This window comes from Trichosurus vulpecula, chromosome 5 (assembly GCF_011100635.1).
Source record: "Trichosurus vulpecula isolate mTriVul1 chromosome 5, mTriVul1.pri, whole genome shotgun sequence".
Lineage (NCBI taxonomy): Eukaryota > Metazoa > Chordata > Mammalia > Diprotodontia > Phalangeridae > Trichosurus > Trichosurus vulpecula.
The window spans coordinates 227,154,739-227,174,443 of record NC_050577.1 but is presented as its reverse complement, the minus strand read 5'-3'; the positions used below and the strand labels follow the sequence as shown (position 1 = coordinate 227,174,443).

The following is a 19,705-nucleotide window of genomic DNA, read 5'->3' as shown; positions in this document are numbered from 1 at the left end:
ATAAATACACATGCAGCTTATCTGTTTGTAATTTGCATTTTTATCATTTTTGAAACAGTACAATGTACTTCCTGCATCTTATTTTCAGAATTTGCATTTTATCATCTTTGGCTATCCAGTATATAGTATGAAGTACTTGAATATCTCATTCTTTGAATTTGCATTTTTATCATTTTTGATTGTAAATCATAGGATGTCCAGCACTTTTCTCTTTTCTCCTTTTCTTCTCTCAACCTCCTGTTTTACTTGCTTCCATTTCGTCTTGGCTCTAATAATAAAATATACACAGAAAAATTATTTCTTCCAATAACTTTTCTTGAGCATTTTCATACTCTTTGGGGCTCCGAGTTCAATATCACCGAATCTCAGACTCAGAAGGCATCTCAGAGATATCTAATTCAACCAATGTCTAAGAATTTCTTCTCTCCCATCAACAAAAGCTGGTCATCCAATCCTACCCAAGGCTGGGTTTCTATCCTTTCTATTATTTTTTTCACTTCATAACTCTAAAGGCAATACTAACTGAAAACCAAGTTACTTAGTCTGAAAAAATGGAGGTGAGGGATGGTATTATGGAGTAGGATGGAGAAGGGATTGGACTGGGGACTGACCTCTAAGGTCCCTTTTACTTCTAAGATGCTATGGATTTATGAGTACTCTGAAGTCTGTGTATGTCTATGAGTTGTGTTTGAGGAGAGAAAGGAGGGGAAAAAAAGAACAAGACAGAAGAAAGAAGGACAACTTCCCTGAAGCTTCATAAAGTTCAACTCTGGGGTTGCTGGCTCCCTTCAAGGCATCATGAAACCCCAGAATGAAAACATGGCTCCATGTTAGGAAAAAAATCTCAACAACTAAAGCTATTTAAAATTGGAATGGGCCACCCTCAGAAGTAGTGAGTTCTCTGCCATTGGAAGTCTCCAGGCAGAGACTTGATGACCCCTTGTTGGGTAAGTTATAGAAGGGAGTCTTGTTAAGAAAATGGGTTAAGTTAAATGGCCTCAGAAATTCTTAGGTCTTTAGAGCTTCCCTGCCTGCAACCCAGGATTCCAAAGTGATTCTAAGAGGGTCTAGTGTCTCAGGAGGGTAGTTATAGATCAGCAGGCCTCACAGGAATAGCAGTTGCTTTGAATCAAGAGGAAGTTCTTCAGCCTGAACTTGTCCTAGTGATTTTCAGGGAATGTTCCAGGAATGTTAAAACTCAGGGTAACAAGAATTAGAAGGTTCTGGACTCTGAATTCAATTGGGCTTCCATGCAAGTAGGACTCACTTGGAAAGGTTCAAGATCACTGAGAGGGAACCAAATGATTCTCCAATAGTGTCCCAGATCAAACTTAGGCTGTAAGAAGGAAATGAAAGTAGAGAACCAAACCAGGTTTCTTGAATCTATTCTGTGGAAAATTCACATCCAGGAGAGGTCCCAGTGAGTACCAGGATACTCCCCAGAGTGACAGGGTATGTGGACTGAGAGGTTCACAGCCAATATGTGTCTATTGGCATTCTGTATCAATGGGACTTTGCACATGGTTAGGGCCCCCTCCAAATTAGACTTCATGTGAGTAAGTGCAAAGTCCTATTTTATCAATGGTGCTGGAAACCTTATAGTAAATACTGCATGTTAATCAAATGTAAAAGTCACTGTAATCATTACACATCTTATAGAGAAGAAAAATACCAAAATATTTTTAGTATGGCCTAAGAATAATTAGATAATCAAGAAGTGACCTACAAGAAAAATGGACAAAGTCTTTATAGTAGACTGGCAGTTTTCAAATTTTTTGGTCTTAAGGTTGTCTTTACACTCTTACAAATTATTGAGGACTCTAAAAGAGTTTTTGTTTATATGGTTTATATCTATTAATATTTATTGCATTAGAAATTAAAACATCTTAGTATTCTTATGAAAATAGTTTTGACTTCATGGACCCCTACACCTTGAGAACTACTGAGAGGAGACAAAGTCTCTCACTCTCTCAGAAGTGAGTAAACAAATGAAGACAAATTTCAAAATTCATGCTTCATTTTTTCCCAGCGTCCCAAAATATTTTAGATGTTTAAATTCAACACTTATTGTTCACTCTAAAATTTGAAAATCAGTAGAGTTACCTGAATATATCTTTTCAGTTTTTGAATATGTTTTTGAAAAAGGAATTCTTTTTCTCCATGTTGAAGCATTATAGGATGTTGAGGTATATTTGTCTAAAGAAAAACAGTGAGGCAATCAATCACACACTTTGTAGAAACAGAACAATTTCCCACAGATATCCCAAAGAGTTGCAAGAATGTTATCAATACTGAATACATCCCTGCGGAGAGATTCATTCCAATGCTCATTTTCCAGTTAGTAAAGCACCAGGAGTTGTTGGTCACGGTCATTCAAGTCGGTGGACCTGGGGATAAGTGTCCTTAACCAGCTATCCAGTCCCCAGAATAACAATTTGATCTAGAATGCGTAAAGACTGTAATAGGAATACAATGTAATAGAAAGAAGCACTTCCTGTAAGACAAGGTCAAAAGAGTCAATTGATCTGACTGGCTAAGCTTCTATGGGTCCTGTTCTTTCAATTTCTGTAAATCCAGAAATACCTACAAGGTCCAGTTCAACGCTGACTTCTTCCACAAAGCCTTCCCCAACCATTCCAATTGTTCTTTAGCAATCACAATACTTAGTGCTTCTACCATTCATGGGGTACATAATCACACATATTAATCTCTATCAAACTTGTTTTCACTGTTACTTAAGTCTTTACATATTCTTCCTGTAAAGTGATGACATTGGCTTTGTAAGTTTCTTATGGACAGGATATCTAGATTTTTGGTTTTGCCTTCATATCCTCATGCCCTTATACAGTACCTCCTGCATTTTTATTTGGTAATTATTAATTGCCTGTTGGGAACTAAAAGAAATGGTTTCATTGACTGATAGGTATACTATATATCTCTCATCCCTCCAACAAAACTATAATAATCTTTTTGAAGTATGTTTTGCATTATAGTTTGTAAACCTGTGTAGTTTGAGTTCACAAACTATAATGCAAGATAGAACTACCATAGAGTTTTAGAGTAGACTTATGATTTCACTGGTCTAAAGAATTCCTGATTAGGGAATTCCCTCCGCTGACCCTAATGATCATCAGCTATTGTATAGAGATGTCTGTAAGAGTTGCCTGGTCCACCGAGCTCCTCAATGATTTGTCTAGGATCACATAGCTAGGATATGTCAGCGGTAGACTTGAATCCCAGTCTTTCTAATTCCAAAGCCCTAGCCACTACACCACACTGCCTCTCATATAGCAGGTATTCACAAAATCCTAATTTAATGAAGGTAGTACCAGTATCACACATGAGAAAATATTGGACCAACCGATTGTATTACCATATCTATATACAAAAACTTGTTTTGCTATTTTGTTACCAGCTACCTCAACAAAAATCTCTCTCTGGTCAATGAATACATATCTCTTGTAATCTAATGCTAATGCTGAATTCAAGGCACTAAAGTATTTATTATGGACCTACTATTTTCAAGGCATTGCTGGGGATAAGAAGAAATATATTACACAGATTTGACTTCAAAGAACTGGTAAGTCTTCTGAGAGTGATGAAAAGAATGATGCACAAAGTCATTAATATGAGGGAGAATGGGAGGAGTGAAGAAGAGATTCAGAGAACATATTCAAGGAAAATTGGTGAAGGAAGGGAAAACTTTCAGCTGAGGGAATGAGAGGCACCTAAACTGAACTTTGAAGAAAAGGAAGAGCATTGGTGGGGAAAGATGTCAGGAAGGATTAAGTTCTGGACATGGGGGATGACTCTCCTGAATTTCAGTCCGGAAGTAAGAGATGGCAGTTACAACTCAGAGAGCATCTCTTACCAAATTGGTTTGGCAGGAATACAGAATGTGAAAGAGAGTTATGTGAAATTAGGCTAGAAAACAAGGTATGAGCCAACAGCTTTGTGATGGGGAATTAAATGTGGGTTTTTAAATCCAAACTGGGGTTAATGCACAAAAGCTTTTGTGTTATACCAACGTCTCAAGAGAAGTATGGAAAGCACACTGACGATAAAAGAAAAATGCTGCCAAGGTTTCATGTGCACATAAAGTTAAATATGGTGCAACAGAAGAACCATAATAAGAAAATGGGATACAAGAAATTAATAGTTGGCTGAAATCATATACTGAGTATAAATGGTTATATTAGCAATGTGCTGGAAGATGGAAATATGCCAGGCATGGTGAGCAAGGACAGTCTAGACAAATAATAGACAATGACAAATATGGAAACAAGTTGTAAATACCCAAAGAAGAGAGAGAAGGGACAATGGATGTGATAAAATATTAAACCAAAGCAGCCTATGGCGAAAAATTAATAGGAAATGATAATGATAGGAAATAAGCAAGAAAATCATTTCGTTGTCCATTTCTAAGCAAAATTCTGACCAACTGCCAGTCTTCACTATTACAGTTTCAAATACCTATGGATAAACACTGTTCTTCCCTCTTACTACACTGTTTACCACACTGTTGGTTATCACTCCAAACACCAAAGGTGTGATAGTAAATGTTTAACAATCAGCTTCCCCCTTCCAAAAAAAAAGTATCCAGGACACATTTTTTTAAGTTTAATCAGCACTATTAACATTGTATTTATCACTTTCTTACATCTACACAATCAACAAAACAATAAACCAAGCCCTGATTTGTATCATTTGCCTATTCTGAAGTGTAAATACTCACACTGGACAGTTAACAATTGCAGGTTGCACACCTCTACCTCACACCCAACTCTGAATGACAGTGGCTCCTCTCTCCCTTTTTCCTCATTCCTCTCTAGGATTTATTGGGGGAGAGGAAAACATTTTTAATCAGTTGCTGAAACCTCCTTTCTTTGTGGCCAGGAGGGGGAGGGAAACCCAGAAATACTGAGCCCAGTTCCCATCACTGTCCTACTCCCACCCACCAACAAGCCTCACTATACTGTGTGTTCCCTCCTCCCATCTTGGAGGCCTTCCTCTCCTGGCTGCTTTGTCAAGACTGATGCTTTGATTATTTAAATAATAGAAACTAGAACTTGAAAATGTAGCTCTACAGGTAAGGAGGCCAAAAAAGAAAAATGGACAATAACGAAAAATGGATGAAATAGCTTTGTGGGGGAAAAAAATTGTAACCTATCCGCCGTTTACCTGTGATATATTTTTTGGTCTGCCACAATACTTCTTGAGTAAGGAATGCAATCATTTACATCATATGGAGGTTGGGAAAAGAAAGGCACAGTGAAAAAGGAAGCAGGGATAGTAGATAAGCTAGGATTGATCTTGAATATTCTGCCACAGAACTCTCCACTGACCAATGGGAAAGTCCAATTTATATATCTGGACAAAGAGACACCTGAGGGCGGTAGCAATGGAGGTAGATAGGAAAAGGAGTATTTTAGGAATGAAGGCAGGGAACCAGGCACTTTAATTCAAGCTAAATATAAAGTATACTGAGAATAAGAATTTTTTTAAAAAGCCAAAGTCAACCTGTAACGACACGATATGTAATTTGTCTTCTATAAAATAGGGGAGAAATTAAGTCTGACCATTTATAAATGCAAACTGGCAGGGGGTGGAGCCAAGATGGCAGCTGGTAAGCAGGGACTACTGTGAGCTCCGTACCAAGTCCCTCCAAAAACCTATAAAAAATGGCTCTGAACCAATTCTAGAACAGCAGAACCCACAGAACAGCAGAGGGAAGCAGGGCTCCAGCCCAGGACAGCCTGGATGGTCTCTGGGTGAGGTGTATCCCACACGGAGCTGGGAGCTGGGAACGGAGTGGAGCAGAGCCCAGCCTGAGCGGCACGGAACAACCAAACTTGGGGTCAAGCAGATGGGGCCCCTAGCGCCCTGATTATGTGAGCTGTGGCAGTTACCAGACTCCTCAACCCACAAACACCAAAGACTGCTGAGAAGGTTAGTGGGAAAAGCTGCAGGAGTGGAAGGAGTTCGCAGTTCGGCTTCCAGCCCCGGGGGCAGTGGAGGTGGGGCAGCTACAGTTGCTGCTGCTTCTGGCCCCAGGCCCACCTGGTGGGAGTACTTAAGCGGTGGATCAGAGCAGGGGTGAACAGCCTGCTAAAGATCTAAGCCCAGCCCGGGCTGGGGGTTCTTGGGGAAGGAGGAGTGCTGGTGTGACAGAGTTGGCACCTCCCCACCAAACGTGGAACATAGAACTCGTTAGTCTACAAGCAGTCATACCCCACTGAAAAACTCAAGGGTCAAGTTAGTTGGTTGGGAATATGGCCAGGCAGCGAAAACGCACCCAGATTCAGTCTCAGACTTTGGATTCTTTCTTTGGTGACAAAGAAGACCAAAACATACAGCCTAAAGAAGTCAACAAAGTCATAGAGCCTACAACAAAAGCCTCCAAGAAAAACATGAACTGGTCCCAGGCCATGGAAGAGCTCAAAAAGGAGTTGGCAAAGCAAGTTAGAGAAGTAGAGGAAAAATTGGGAAGAGAAATGAGAAGGATGCGAGAAAATCATGAAAAACAAGTCAATGACTTGCTACAGGAGACCCAAAAAAATACTGAAAAATACACTGAAGAAAACAACACCTTAAAAAACAGACTAACTCAAATGGCAAAAGAGCTCCAAAAAGCCAATGAGGAGAAGAATGCCTTGAAAGGCAGAATTAGCCAAATGGAAAAGAAGGTCCAAAAGACCACTGAAGAAAATACTACTTTAAAAGTTAGATTGGAGCAAGTGGAAGCTAGTGACTTTATGAGAAATCAAGATATTATAAAACAGAACCAAAGGAATGAAAAAATGGAAGACAATGTGAAATATCTCATTGGAAAAACCACTGACCTGGAAAATAGATCCAGGAGAGATAATTTAAAAATTATTGGACTACCTGAAAGCCATGATCAAAAAAAGAGCCTAGATACCATCTTTCAAGAAATTATCAAGGAGAACTGCCCTGATATTCTAGAGCCACAGGGCAAAATAGAAATTGAAAGAATCCATCAATCGCCTCCTCAAATAGATCCCAAAAAGAAATCTCCTAGGAATATTGTCACCAAATTCCAGATCTCCCAGATCAAGGAGAAAATACTACAAGCAGCCAGAAAGAAACAATTTGAGTATTGTGGAAACCCAATCAGAATAACCCAAGATCTGGCAGCTTCTACATTAAGAGATCGAAGGGCTTGGAATGCAATATTCCGGAGGTCAATGGAGCTAGGATTAAAACCTAGAATCACCTACCCAGCAAAACTGAGTATCATGCTCCAAGGCAAAATATGGACTTTCAGTAAAATAGAGGACTTTCAAGCTTTCTCAGTGAAAAGACCAGAACTGAATAGAAAATTTGACTTTCAAACACAAGAATCAAGAGAAGCATGAAAAGGTAATCAAGAAACAGAAATTGCAAGGGACTTACTAAAGTTGAACTGTTTTGTTTACATTCCTACATGGAAAGATGACAAGTATGATTCATGGGACCTCAGTATTAGGGTAGCTAAAGGGAATATGCATATATATATATATGTTTATGTATATATATGGGTGAATGTGTATGTATGTATATATCTATGTGTATGTGTATGTATGTGTATATATGTGTATATGTATGTATATGTGTGTATATATATATATATGTAAAAGAGAGAGAGCAGACACAGGGTGAGTTGAAGATGAAGGGAAGATATCTAAAAGAAATAAAATGAAATTAAGGGATGAGAGAGCAACATACTGAGAGAGGGAGATAGGGAGAGATAGAATGGGGTGGATTATCTCGCATAAAGGTGGCAAGAGGAAGCAGTTCTGTGGGAGGAGGGGAGAGGGCAGGTGAGGGGGGAATGAGTGAACCTTGTTCTCATCAGGTTTGGCCTGAGGAGGGAATACCATACATACTCTGTTGGGTATCTTACCCCACAGGAAAGAAGAGGGAGGAAGATAAAAAAAAAATAAATAAATAAAAGGGGGGGATGATGGAGGGGAGGGCAGATGGGGGTGGAGGTAATCAAAACAAACACTTTGGAAAGGGGACAGGGTCAAGGGAGAAAATTCAATAAAGCAGGATGGGTTGGGAAGGAGCAAAATGAAGTTAGTCTTTCACAACATGAGTAGTGTGGAAGGGTTATATATAATGATACACATGTGGCCTAGGTTGAATTGCTCGACTTCTTAGGGAGGGTGGGTGAGAAGGGAAGAGGGGAGAGAATTTGGAACTAAAAGTTTTAAAAACAGATGTTCAAAAACAAAAAAAAAAGTTTTGGCATGCAACTAAAAAATAAGATACACAGGCAATGGGGCATAGAAATTTATCTTGCCCTACAAGAAAGGAAGGGAAAAGGGGATGAGAGGGGAGGGGGGTGATGGACGGGAGGGCTGACTAGGGAACAGGGCAACCAGAATATATGCCATCTTGGAGTGGGGGGGAGGGTAGAAATGGGGAGAAAATTTGTAATTCAAACTGTTGTGAAAATCAATGCTGAAAACTAAATATGTTAAATAAATAAATTTAAATTAAAAAAAATAAATGCAAACTGGCAGCTTCATCAATGAGCAAAATATAATCTACAATCTTTTCCATACATTAATTATTATTATACCCTATCCAAAACACCCTCTCTAGCTACATCTCCCCATTAGAATGTAAACTCCTTGAAGGCAGGCATGGTCTGGTTTGTTTGTATTTGTATCCTCAGAGCTTAGTGCTGTGCCTTACACACAAGAAGGGCTAAATAATTATGGGCTCCTTTTTATTCATTAATCATTGGTAGAACAGAGCTCTATAAGTGTGCCTCTTAGAAGAGTTAAAATTACAAGTAACTCAAAGGGCAATCAATGGTAGTTATAAACATTACTACCAAAAATGGCTTGCACGTGCAAAGAAGTCTACGAGATATTACTGAACACATGTATTATCAGAAAAGAGGGTGAGCTTGTCATGTATGAAGAATGGGGAAGGGCTTAAGTGGTTCATTGGTACCGCTTCCCCATATACCTAAAGAATAAGAGGAAGCCCTTCAGGGAAAGAAATGATATGTCAGTATATTTTAACACTTTCCAGAGTATCCAATGCTCAGAATTCCGCCAACCAGTCTCACAGCAGGAGTAAACTAATATGAAATTTAATAGAGTTGAGTGACATTTTGTCAAGTTCAGAGAATTGTAACCCAGCCTTCAAAAGGGCAAAATTCATCAAGAGGGAGGAGGAAAAGACTGACTTTTCCCTCACCAAGGCCTTACCTTGCTGACACAGTACAATGATTTTATTACATTACATGATCAAATGATTTACATGCAACATGTGATAGCTAGCCATCTGTGCATGGCACAAGAGATGAGACATTGTCAAAAAGATTGCAGTTAACCCTCAAACTAACCCTTTCAGAAAGTAATCATAAAGGCCTGCAGAAGAGCAAAGGCACTGGACTGAGAGTGATAATTGCACTACACGTTACTAGAGCAAGAAAATGTCATCCACTTACAAACAATCCACAAGGGTGAAATAAAGCAGGGGGGAAACAGTCTTTGAAGTAGAACTCTAGGGCACGCAATGTCAAAACTTCTCTACATGACAAGAGACACATGGAGATGTCCCTACAGTCTGTCTCTTTGTTAATTTTCCTGTCTGAAATGAAACAGAATCTGAACCAGTATGGCCACAAGGCCCATTTCACAAGGAAAATTGACCAGACTATTCTCAACTTGCTGTAAATGGTCTCTGTTTTTAAGGCCCCTTCTGCAACTCTTGTTACCACGAAAGGAAAACACTGGAACTCTAGAACTTAATGAACGAAGCCAAGGAGATATTGATAACATTTCAGGACTGGGCTTTCTCAAAGTTATAGTGGGCATTAAAAGACAGTGAGGGAGAAAAGAGCATGATTATATAAGAAAGAATATAACTATAAGAACTAGGACCTACAGAAAAGAGGTGTGTTTATTCTCAATTAGTTTTAAGAACTTGTTTTCTGCCAGCCAGTAGAGACCAAGAAAGCGCTCCAGGTTTGCTTGACCATATCCCAAATGTTGGCTAAATTCTTTTGGCATTTATCCAGGTGGAAAAATAACTCCCAAGATTCCTTTTAAAATTTCAAATCCTTGAGACAGAAATGAAACTTTTCCCACTTATAGAAATGAGAATGGTGATATGCTTGCAAAATGAAAGGACATTAGGTGACAGTGATGATCACAATCAAACTAAAGGAATTCAAAATGGTAGTCACAGCTGATCTAGCCAATGAAAGAGCCTCACCTGGACAGAGGTTGAGTTTGGGGTCCTTGTTAACACTGACTTTGTTATAAGTCCCATTTGTTGGCCTGCCACGTGCTGCTGAGTTCAATGAAACACTCCTTACGGTTTCCCTCTGAACGTGAACATAGGCTGCATTCTCCACATTCCTGTTCTTATCATTTCGTTGGTAGCTCATTTTATTTTTGGGGTTTGGAGCTTGTGCTGCTGTTGAGGGAAAGCAGAGATCAAGTGGATACAAAACATGACCATCAGAAGAGTAGATTATAAAAATAAAGGCTCATTAAGTAGCTACAACTGGATCTAAAGAAACAAAAGATCCCTTGTGTTTTTTTCTGGTAGGATGTGCTACTTGAGTTGTTTTATTTCTTTTTTTATCTCTATTCTCAATAGTAGTAAACCAGTTTTAATACTTTACCTTTCCTTGTCCCTGTGCCTGGGGGGTTCTTTGGTTCCTCATAAATCCATTTCTTTTTTTTCACCCCTTTAAAGTTAGGTTTCCTCGCTGACTGAGCATCATTCACTTGAAGAAGAGAAGAGTTTATTTTAAAGTTGTTGATTTTTTTTAAAGAGATGCTTTCATTCAAATATTACTATAGGTGATTATTATATATCTGCACTTCAGTGAATTGAGGAAAAGAAACAATAACTATACTATTTCTATTCTTATGTTTGTTTTCTAGAACAAAGGGAGCTCTTTTAAGTGCTCAGAAATCTATTTTGGAAGCAGTGAATAGTGAAACAATTTTCAGCAAGTGACATTCTTCAGTAAAAATAACAAAAAAAACCCAAACCTTTCACAAAAGCAATGCGTAAATTACAGTAAAAGAAAACAAAGTATATTCCAGATCTAATTCTACATCACTGACTAGTGCATATTATTAAGTAGCAATGGACTTGGTATTTTGAACATTTCAATACTTTATTATTATTTTGGCCAAAAAATATACTCAAGAAATTCAATCACATAATATACTTTTAGCTAATCTTACTTTACATTCTTAAAACCCTTTATCAGAGGGTTTGGCTATGTCTTTGTGGACCAAAATACACAGATAAAAAATTAAGTATTCAGACGTAGATCCTGTAATACTATCCTATGCTGCTTTCCCTTCAGCCACTCTGAAGCTTTCCTCTGTCTTCCTCTTCATTCCCTTAACTATAGTAATTTCTTCAAAGTTCTGTTCTCTACTGCCTTGTTTTGCTTTACTATACCTTAGTTGTTCCAAGGAATAGCACTTTTTTGAGTGGGGGAAGGGAGAGGAGTGCAATGGATTACTGGAAAATGAGATAAAGATTACCAATAAGGCATAAAAATGCATAGAAGAAAATAAGTTCAAAAGGCCAAATAGGGCAAAATTTTGTTACCATATTGTCAAATTGAGTATGGGTGTTTATATATGTGTGTGTATGTGTATATACATATATATATATGTATGTATGTATGTATGTATATATGTATTGTATACACGCAACTATAAAACTGTAATAGAAGCTCACAGTTTCATATACAATCTTTTTTAAAAATTTATATTTATGTTGATGATGATTGATAAATCCATAATAAAAATTAATTTTAAATTAATAGCTTAGATAGGAAAAGAACTAGAGATGGGAAAACAATGAAGATTTTACAGCAATAGCCCAAGTAAGAGGTGATGAGGGATTTAACTAGAGAGATAATGTAAAGGTTAAGTGGTGGTGGGTGGAAGAAAAGAAAGATTTGAGAAATAGTGGGGAGACAGAACTGACAGAACTGGAAAATGCTCTGATACTGTGGAAGGAAAGAACCAAAGATGCTTCTCCACAGTTGTAAGTTTGGATGAGAAAGATGATGGCATCATCAATAGAAATTTTTTAAATAATAATGATAATAATCGGGAGAAGGGGCAGGTTTGGGAAAGAAATTCAGCTTTGGATACGTTAAGTTCAAGTTTTGTCCTGAATGTTCAGCAGGCTTTTGTAATCATGGGACTGGAACTCAAAGAAACTGGATATATAAGCTTGAGAGTCACATAGACCAAGGTGACCACTGAAGTCATGAGAATAGACAAAACCACCAAGAAATTATTGAGAGAAGGTGTGAGAAAGGAGGAACCATAGAAGCAACCTGAGAAAGGCTACACTGGTATGAGGAGAATCAGATCAGTATAAGGGAAGAAAAAGAAGGTGGTCAGAACAAGTAAATGCTGAGGAAGAAAAGAAAGAAAGAAAGAAAGAAAGAAAGAAAGAAAGAAAGAAAGAAAGAAAGAAAGAAAGAAAGAAAGAAAGAAAGAAAGAAAGAAAGAAAGAAAGAAAGAAAGAAAGAAAGAAAGAAAGAAAGAAAAGAAAGAAAGAAAGAAAGAAGGAAGGAAGGAAGGAAGGAAGGAAGGAAGGAAGGAAGGAAGGAAGGAAGGAAGGAAGGAAGGAAGGAAGGAAGGAAGGAAGGAAGGAAGGAAAGAGAGAGAGAGAGAAAGGAAGAAAGAGAGAAAGAAAGATGGAAAGAAGGAAGGAAGGAAGGAAGGAAGGAAGGAAGGAAGGAAGGAAGGAAGGAAGGAAGGAAGGAAGGAAGGAAAGGGTTGAGAAGGATGATAACTAGCAAAAGGACAATTAAGAGGCAACTAAGAGGGCATTGATGGCTTTGGAAAGACATTTTAGTAATAGTGTGGGGATGAAAGCAAAATTGGAAGGTGTTAATAGTAGTTAATAATAGTAACTGAGCACTAAGAAATTACTACTCTTTCTAGAAGTTTAACACTGAAAAAGAGAAGAATATAGGTAGAAATAGGGGTGGATAGTCAAAGGAAGTACATGCATGCCTGTGTGCATGTATTTTAGGTTAATCTTTGTAGACAGAGAGAAAGGAGCCAAGTAAGAGGAATGGTTTAAGATGAGCTAGAAGGAATGATCAAAAGAACAAGGTCAAGAAGACACTAGAGAGAATGAAGGGCTACACTTCCACTGGAGAAAAAGTACTGAGTTATGAGAAGAGCAGAGTAAGGGCCCTTATCATGAATGTCCTCAGTTTCTCAATACATCGGGCAAATTCATCAGCTGATGAAAGCAACACTGTGGTTATTGAGCTGGGTCTTTAAAAGGGAAGAGAAGTCTTGGAATGGCCAAATGACTATGGACTGTGGAGAGTGAAAGGATTACAGTACAGCAGTGGGTGACCTTATGTATTTTTTTCTCCAACTCTTTTGCCTCCTTAATTACGTCAGAGGAAGTGGGTCCAGCACTCTGAACTGTAAAGAGAAGCCAACCTTTAAGAGGGGAGATTCATTATGAATAATTTCCAAAGTGTACAATATATGGGTAATCAAAAGCATTTATATGGTATTTATTTGTAGATGATTTTTAAGTTTGTTCATTAATCCTAAAAACAACCCTAAATGATAGCTAATTGATGATATCTCAATTTCCAGACATGAAGTCAAAAAAGATTATATGTACTTTTCAAAACCATATTATATTTCACAGAGATACCAAGAGAATCTTGTTTCCTTCATTCTCAGGACCTGCCTCTTACTTCTGAGCTATAATCATTTTTGATGGTCTATTTCATGAACTGATCGGATGTAGTTCAAATATACCCAAGGACATCTCACTTGAAGAGGGATCCTCTTTGCATTTTGTGTTGATATTCTCAGTAGCATTTAATACGTGTGTTGTAGGTACTGGTCTTGTAGTTACAGGACGCTTTGGATGAAGACTGTCCTTGATGTCTTCAGAAGGAGAAGAAGAAAAATGCCAGTATTAATAAAAGTACCTTTAAGTTTAACATTTCAAAATTGCCCTTGTGGTATTATCCCTCTAATGAAAAAAATCCCAATCTTTTTACATATTATTTTTTAAATGCATTAGGTGGTTGAAGAATGACTAAACAAATTGTGGCATGTGAATGTAATTCAATATTACTGCACCATCAGGAATGACAAGATGGGCCATTGCAGAGGAAACTGGAAAGCCTCTTTATGAACTAATTCAGAATGAAAAGAGCAGAAACCGAATAACCTGTATAGTGCCAACAATATTATAGAGGAAAAATAACTTGAGAAGATTTTTAGACTCTTAATGCAATGACAAACCCTGAGTCAAAAGGACTAAAGGTGAAATAGTCCACCCATCTCCTACCAGAGAGATGGACTTAAAATACAGAATAAGACATGAATTTTTTTAAATCATGTGGGAATGTGCTTTGCTTTACTATGCATGTTTGTTGGGATTTTTTTATTGTTCAATGGGGGAGAGAAGCAGAAAGGGAAAATAAATACTTGTAAATGTTTTAATGCGTTAAATATCACATGACCTGTTCTCCTTGTCACTACTGCTCCCCAATAATAGTGATCTGGAGCCAGAGAAGTGTTTTCAAAATATAGTAATGATAGACTATTTTAAAAGAAATACCATGTACAAAAAAGATAAAGATGCTCATCAATCCCACAAATAGTGATATAATCTAAAATGGAACAGTATGGTACCATGGAAAGAGAGTTAAAGAACCAGGCTTGGTATTCTGGCTCTGCTACTTATTACCTATATGGCCTGGGCCAACTCAAATAAACTCTGTGGGTCTCAGTTTCCTCACCTGTAAAATGAGGAGATTAGACTAATTGACCTCTAAGGTTCCTTCCAGATCTGTATGATCCCCAAATAAACTTTTAATTTAGCACTCAGTACAGATTCAGACAAAGAGTGTCATTTTAGAGAATTAAAGTACCTTAGCAATCATTTAAACTCACTCATTTTACAGATGAGGAACTAGAAGGTCAATGTCTTCACCCACAGTTCAGTGTTACTTCTCCCAATGCAAGTACCCTCAGCCCCTGAAGCTTCAGCTTGGCTGATTCTTCCCAAACCCTCCATTTCGAGGACAAAATCCAGATTGACTGTCTCCATTTCTCTCCAGGCTGCTCTACTGACGTCTCTCTCCCTAGAACTTTGTCCACCATGCCTCCACTCTAGTACCTTCATTTTCATCCACGTTTTTCTTTTGCCCCTCCACCACCCCCCCTTCAGTTCCCTTTTATATGTTGTCATCTCCCATTAAAATGTAAGTTCCTTGGGGGACAGAGACCAACATTAGTCTGACTGAATGAATATCTACCCACCAATCTACCTCTCTCCATCTATACTTATATAATACTTCCCTTGACGGACTACAACATTTATCTCAAAATTTCCTTATCTTTTAGTGAAATTTTACTTTTCATATGAATGATGCAGGTTTTTCAGTAAGTTCACTTCCATTTTTTTCTGACCCCAAATAGAAAATGTTTCAGACATTGGTATTACAAAGAATTAGATATCACTAGGTAGTATTCAGGGAGAAAAGAGGGGAAAAATCTCTCTCTTAGTGGCTAAGATAGTAGCTTCTTGCAGCTGGGGTGAAAAGACTTAGGGACCTTTCCCTTCCTTTAGAGTACTCAGTAAAATATAAGTGTCAAAGCAAAAAACAAAGAACTGTTCAAAGGAGGCATTTTGAGTTCCTAATCATTTCCACACTATATTCCTCTAATTAAAGGGTTAAAAAGGGACAAGAAGGCAATCCTATCTCTCTAATTGAAACTTTCTATGGAAATACAATTAGATTTTTTCTTTTAATGAATGAAAGAAAAAAGGAATTAGACTTTGGATTTGTGTTGGGTTATTAAGTCTGTAATATATGATAATAGGCTCTTATTATATGTGCCCAAACCAATTATAAATGAAACAAAATTAATGATACGAATCACAAAGATTTCTTACCTTTACTACTGTTTGAACCTTTTGACATGATGAATTCGTTCTCTTCAGTTAAAGCTTCACTTTCATCCACTCCGAGAAATATGATCCTTTGCGGTACATAACAGTCACCCCCTGCATTAGAGGAACACAAAATCTTAGTGATGATGAGCGTGAGAAGGAATCTTCTCTCAACTCCCACCCAATTCAGAAATCCCCTCAACATCAGCTCCAGTTGAAGGTCTTCCAGCCTCTTGCTTGATAGATATTTCTAGTGATTGGGAAGTTGAGTTATAATGTCACAAGACAGCACATTTTTTAAAATAGGTCAGATTATTAAAAAATTCTTGTTATGCTGAAGTGAAATATGCATTCCTCCAACTTCCCATTACTTCTAATTCTAGGTGGGGGGTACAACTAGATGGCACAGTGGATTGAGCACTGTTATGGTAATAAGGAAGATTCATCTTCCTGAAGTTCAAATCCAGCTACAGATGCTTACTAGCTGTGTGACCCTGGGCAAGTCACATAAGACCCTGTTTGCCTCAGTTTCTTATCTATAAATTGAACTGGAGAAGGAAATGGCAAACTACCCCAGTATCTTTGCCAAGAAAACCCCAAATGGGGTCACAAAGAGTCGGACACGATTAAAACGACTCAGCAACTTCTAATTCTGCCTTCTGGAGCTAGCTACGTGGAATAATTATTAATCCATCTCTTTCATATGACAGCCTTTTAAAGATACAAAAATAATATCATGTCGTCCTTAAGTCTTATCTTTTCCCAACTAAATGTCCCATATTTCCAGACCTCAGTTGCCCAGTTCAGGACATGATCCATGTTGCGAATGCCGTTTTTAAAATGTGGCACTCAGAAAATACTCCAACATACATTTCTGAGAAGAAAGGATCTGTTCATTTAGAGTACTGAAGTTCTGAACCTTTTTGATATTCTCTCAAACACCCTAAGCTCACAGCTTATCAATCTCAACCACCTTCTGAATTTTCTGTTTCTGTCAAGGGTACCACCATCCTTCTAGTCATTCAGGTAGGCAAATGGTGACATCTTCAACTCTTTACTCTCACTCATCCCACATATCCAATCAGTTGCCAAATCTTCTTTCTTTATTCATAATATTTCTTGTATGTTCCCTTCTGCACATCCTATTTTAAGCCCTCTGTCATCTGTCACCTGGACTTTGGAAAAGGACTTTTAACTGACCTATCTGGCTCTTCTCTCCCCACTCCAATCTACCCTCCACAAAGCCATCCAATCACAAATCTGACCCTGTCACCATTAATGTTCAAGAAACTCTGACTTCATATGGTCTTCTAGGAAAAAAATACCAACTCTTCTATGTGACATCTCAAGTTCTTCACAATCTGGTCCCATCCTGCCTTCCCAGCCTCCTTACATATTATGCCCCTCACACACTCTATACCTCAGCCAAACAGGCCCTTCCAACTCCTATCTCTGTGCTTTTATGCTAGCAGCCCTTCATGCCTGGTGTATTAAGCTCAAGCACCATCACCTTCTGTATGAGGCCTTTCTGGGTCCCTACCAGCTACTGATGTGTTCCCTCCTGCCCCCAAAGCAAGCACGTTTTGATTTCGTGTGTTATGTACCTATGTACCTATGATATAGGTTGTGATGTCTCCCCCTGTAGAATGAGACAATAGAGCATGGTGGATTTAAAGGAACATAGAATGGAAGTTTCTTGAGGGCAAGGACTCTTTCACCTTTTCCTTTGTTGCCCTGGAATTTAGTGTGTAGTAGGTGCTTAATAAATTCTTGTTATTTGACAGATTTTTGACAATTAAGAAACCAGACTGACTTAGCAAAATAATACTACAACTTGTTGACCCGGTCTGGTTTGTTCTTTGTAACCATCTGGCTTCTCAGAGAATCAAAACCAGTTACTGAAGCAAGGGCACTTCCCCAGTTCCACTATGATCATAGGATCATAGATTTAGAACTTGAAGTGACATAAGAAGGCCTCTGGCTCAATCTCTTCATCTTACAGATAAAGGCACTGAGGCCCCAACAGGTGAAATGAATTGCTCCTATAGTCACAAAGGAAGCAAAATGGCTGAGCTGGGATTAGAAACCATATTCTTTAAATCAATTCACCGTACTCTACTATCTCATATAGACAATGCCCACTCTACCAATCACAGAGTTGACAAGGCTCTTAAAGGTCACCTACTTCCAATCCTTTCTCTAAATATAAAACACTTCTTTGGTAACCCTACTAAAATTTTTCTGGACTTTGTTAAAATATTTGCAAGGGATAAGAAATTTACCCCCTCACAAGTCAACCTATTCCATTTTCAGACTGCATGAATTATTAGTAAGCTTTTCCTTATGTTGAGCTGAAATCTCTCTCACTCTCTGCCTTCACCCTCATCACTAACTTCTACCTTATAGTCCTAGATCTGTCCCCTGGAATTACAATAAATCAAATCCCTCTTCTATACGGCAGTGCTTTGGAGATGTCAACTAACATGTCCTTCCCGAGTCTCCCACTCTCCAGGCTATAAACAACAACCTTAGTTACTTCATCCATTCTGAAAGGAATTCTCACAGTGTGATCCCTGTGTCATTTCCCTAGGCGTAACCAGCCACTGGTTGCTCTTTTCAATTCTCTGTCAATGACATAGGGAAAAATTAAAGGAGGGAGCAAATCAATTAGCTTGGAACTTGAAGGTACCCAAACAGAAAGAAGGCCAGGAGATAATAAAGGAGCAGCACTGTGAAAAAGCATCACTGACATAATACCTAAATAATGAGTTTTTATTTTCAGTGCTTGGCTTGAAACCAGTTCTGCCTCTCTCTGCTTCTCTCTCCTCTTCTTCCTCTACCCTTTACCTATCTTTCTCATTCTTCCTTGTCCTTTTGGTTTAAACAAAAGTTTGAAAACTAGTGACCTAAAGTGTATTGCTTTCAGATGCATCCTTGAAGGATCTCATCCAAAATACCTGAGGAGCAACAGTGTTGCTAGTAAAAGTAATTACCAGAACACTGTATTTGAAGCTCTCCTTTACTTATGACACATCCCACCTTCTCTCATACTTATATTTGTACATATCCTGTCTCCCTTATTAGAATATAGGGTGCTTAAAAGCAGGGACTACATCATTTTTTAAATCTAGCACATTAGATGGCAGTTTGTCATTAAATTAAATATGAACAATTCAATCACTGAAGATAAATACGGAGATTAAGAAATAGCCTGAGACAAAGAAAATAACATGCATGAATAAGCCATTTGTCTTGCATAGGCCCAAATAGAAGCACCTTTTCATAGCAACTAGCATATTCACCAACCATTCATTTTAAAAAAAAATACTGTTTCTATTGTTATGGAAATCATTCTCTTTAAAGAGAACAGTCACATGAAAAAAATAGGATTGATCAAAGAATGTCATTTTATAATTATGAGACAGCTTAACATGTGCATTCAGAAGAATATGTCTGGTGATCTGTGCATTATCAAATATAACTAGTAATAAATACAAGAAAATGTTGTATAAAGTCACCTCCATTTTCAAAAGCAGCAAGGTCGGTTCTTGGTTTTCCATCCAATGATGCTTTTATCTCACCTTGTCTTTCAAATATATTGAACTTCGTTGGAACTGTAAGACCATCCCCTAAAATGGCACAAAAAGCGGGGTGGGGAGTTGACATATCAATAGCTACGTTTCTAAAGTGCAGATCACCACAGGAACTGTGTTACAAAATTAGCACATTTATGAGATGCTTA

At 38.1% G+C, this 19,705-nt stretch overlaps 1 protein-coding gene across 2 annotated transcripts in view; it reads right to left on the bottom strand.

Annotated features, from left to right (window-relative positions):
- Window positions 1–242: 242 nt before the first annotated feature.
- The window catches only part of C5H12orf50 (chromosome 5 C12orf50 homolog), a 41,734-nt gene continuing 22,271 nt past the window's right edge, over window positions 243–19,705 (bottom strand). Inside the window, exons 6-12 of one of the 2 annotated variants that reach the window (XM_036759385.1) lie at window positions 19,482–19,592; window positions 15,967–16,077; window positions 13,827–13,943; window positions 10,658–10,762; window positions 10,243–10,446; window positions 2,104–2,196; window positions 243–268 (exon numbers count right to left, since the gene is read on the bottom strand). In XM_036759385.1, the coding sequence (XP_036615280.1) occupies window positions 243–268; window positions 2,104–2,196; window positions 10,243–10,446; window positions 10,658–10,762; window positions 13,827–13,943; window positions 15,967–16,077; window positions 19,482–19,592 (767 nt within the window). The remainder of the gene's footprint in view (window positions 269–2,103; window positions 2,197–10,242; window positions 10,447–10,657; window positions 10,763–13,826; window positions 13,944–15,966; window positions 16,078–19,481; window positions 19,593–19,705) is intronic. The other variant, XM_036759386.1, reaches the window with a different exon arrangement.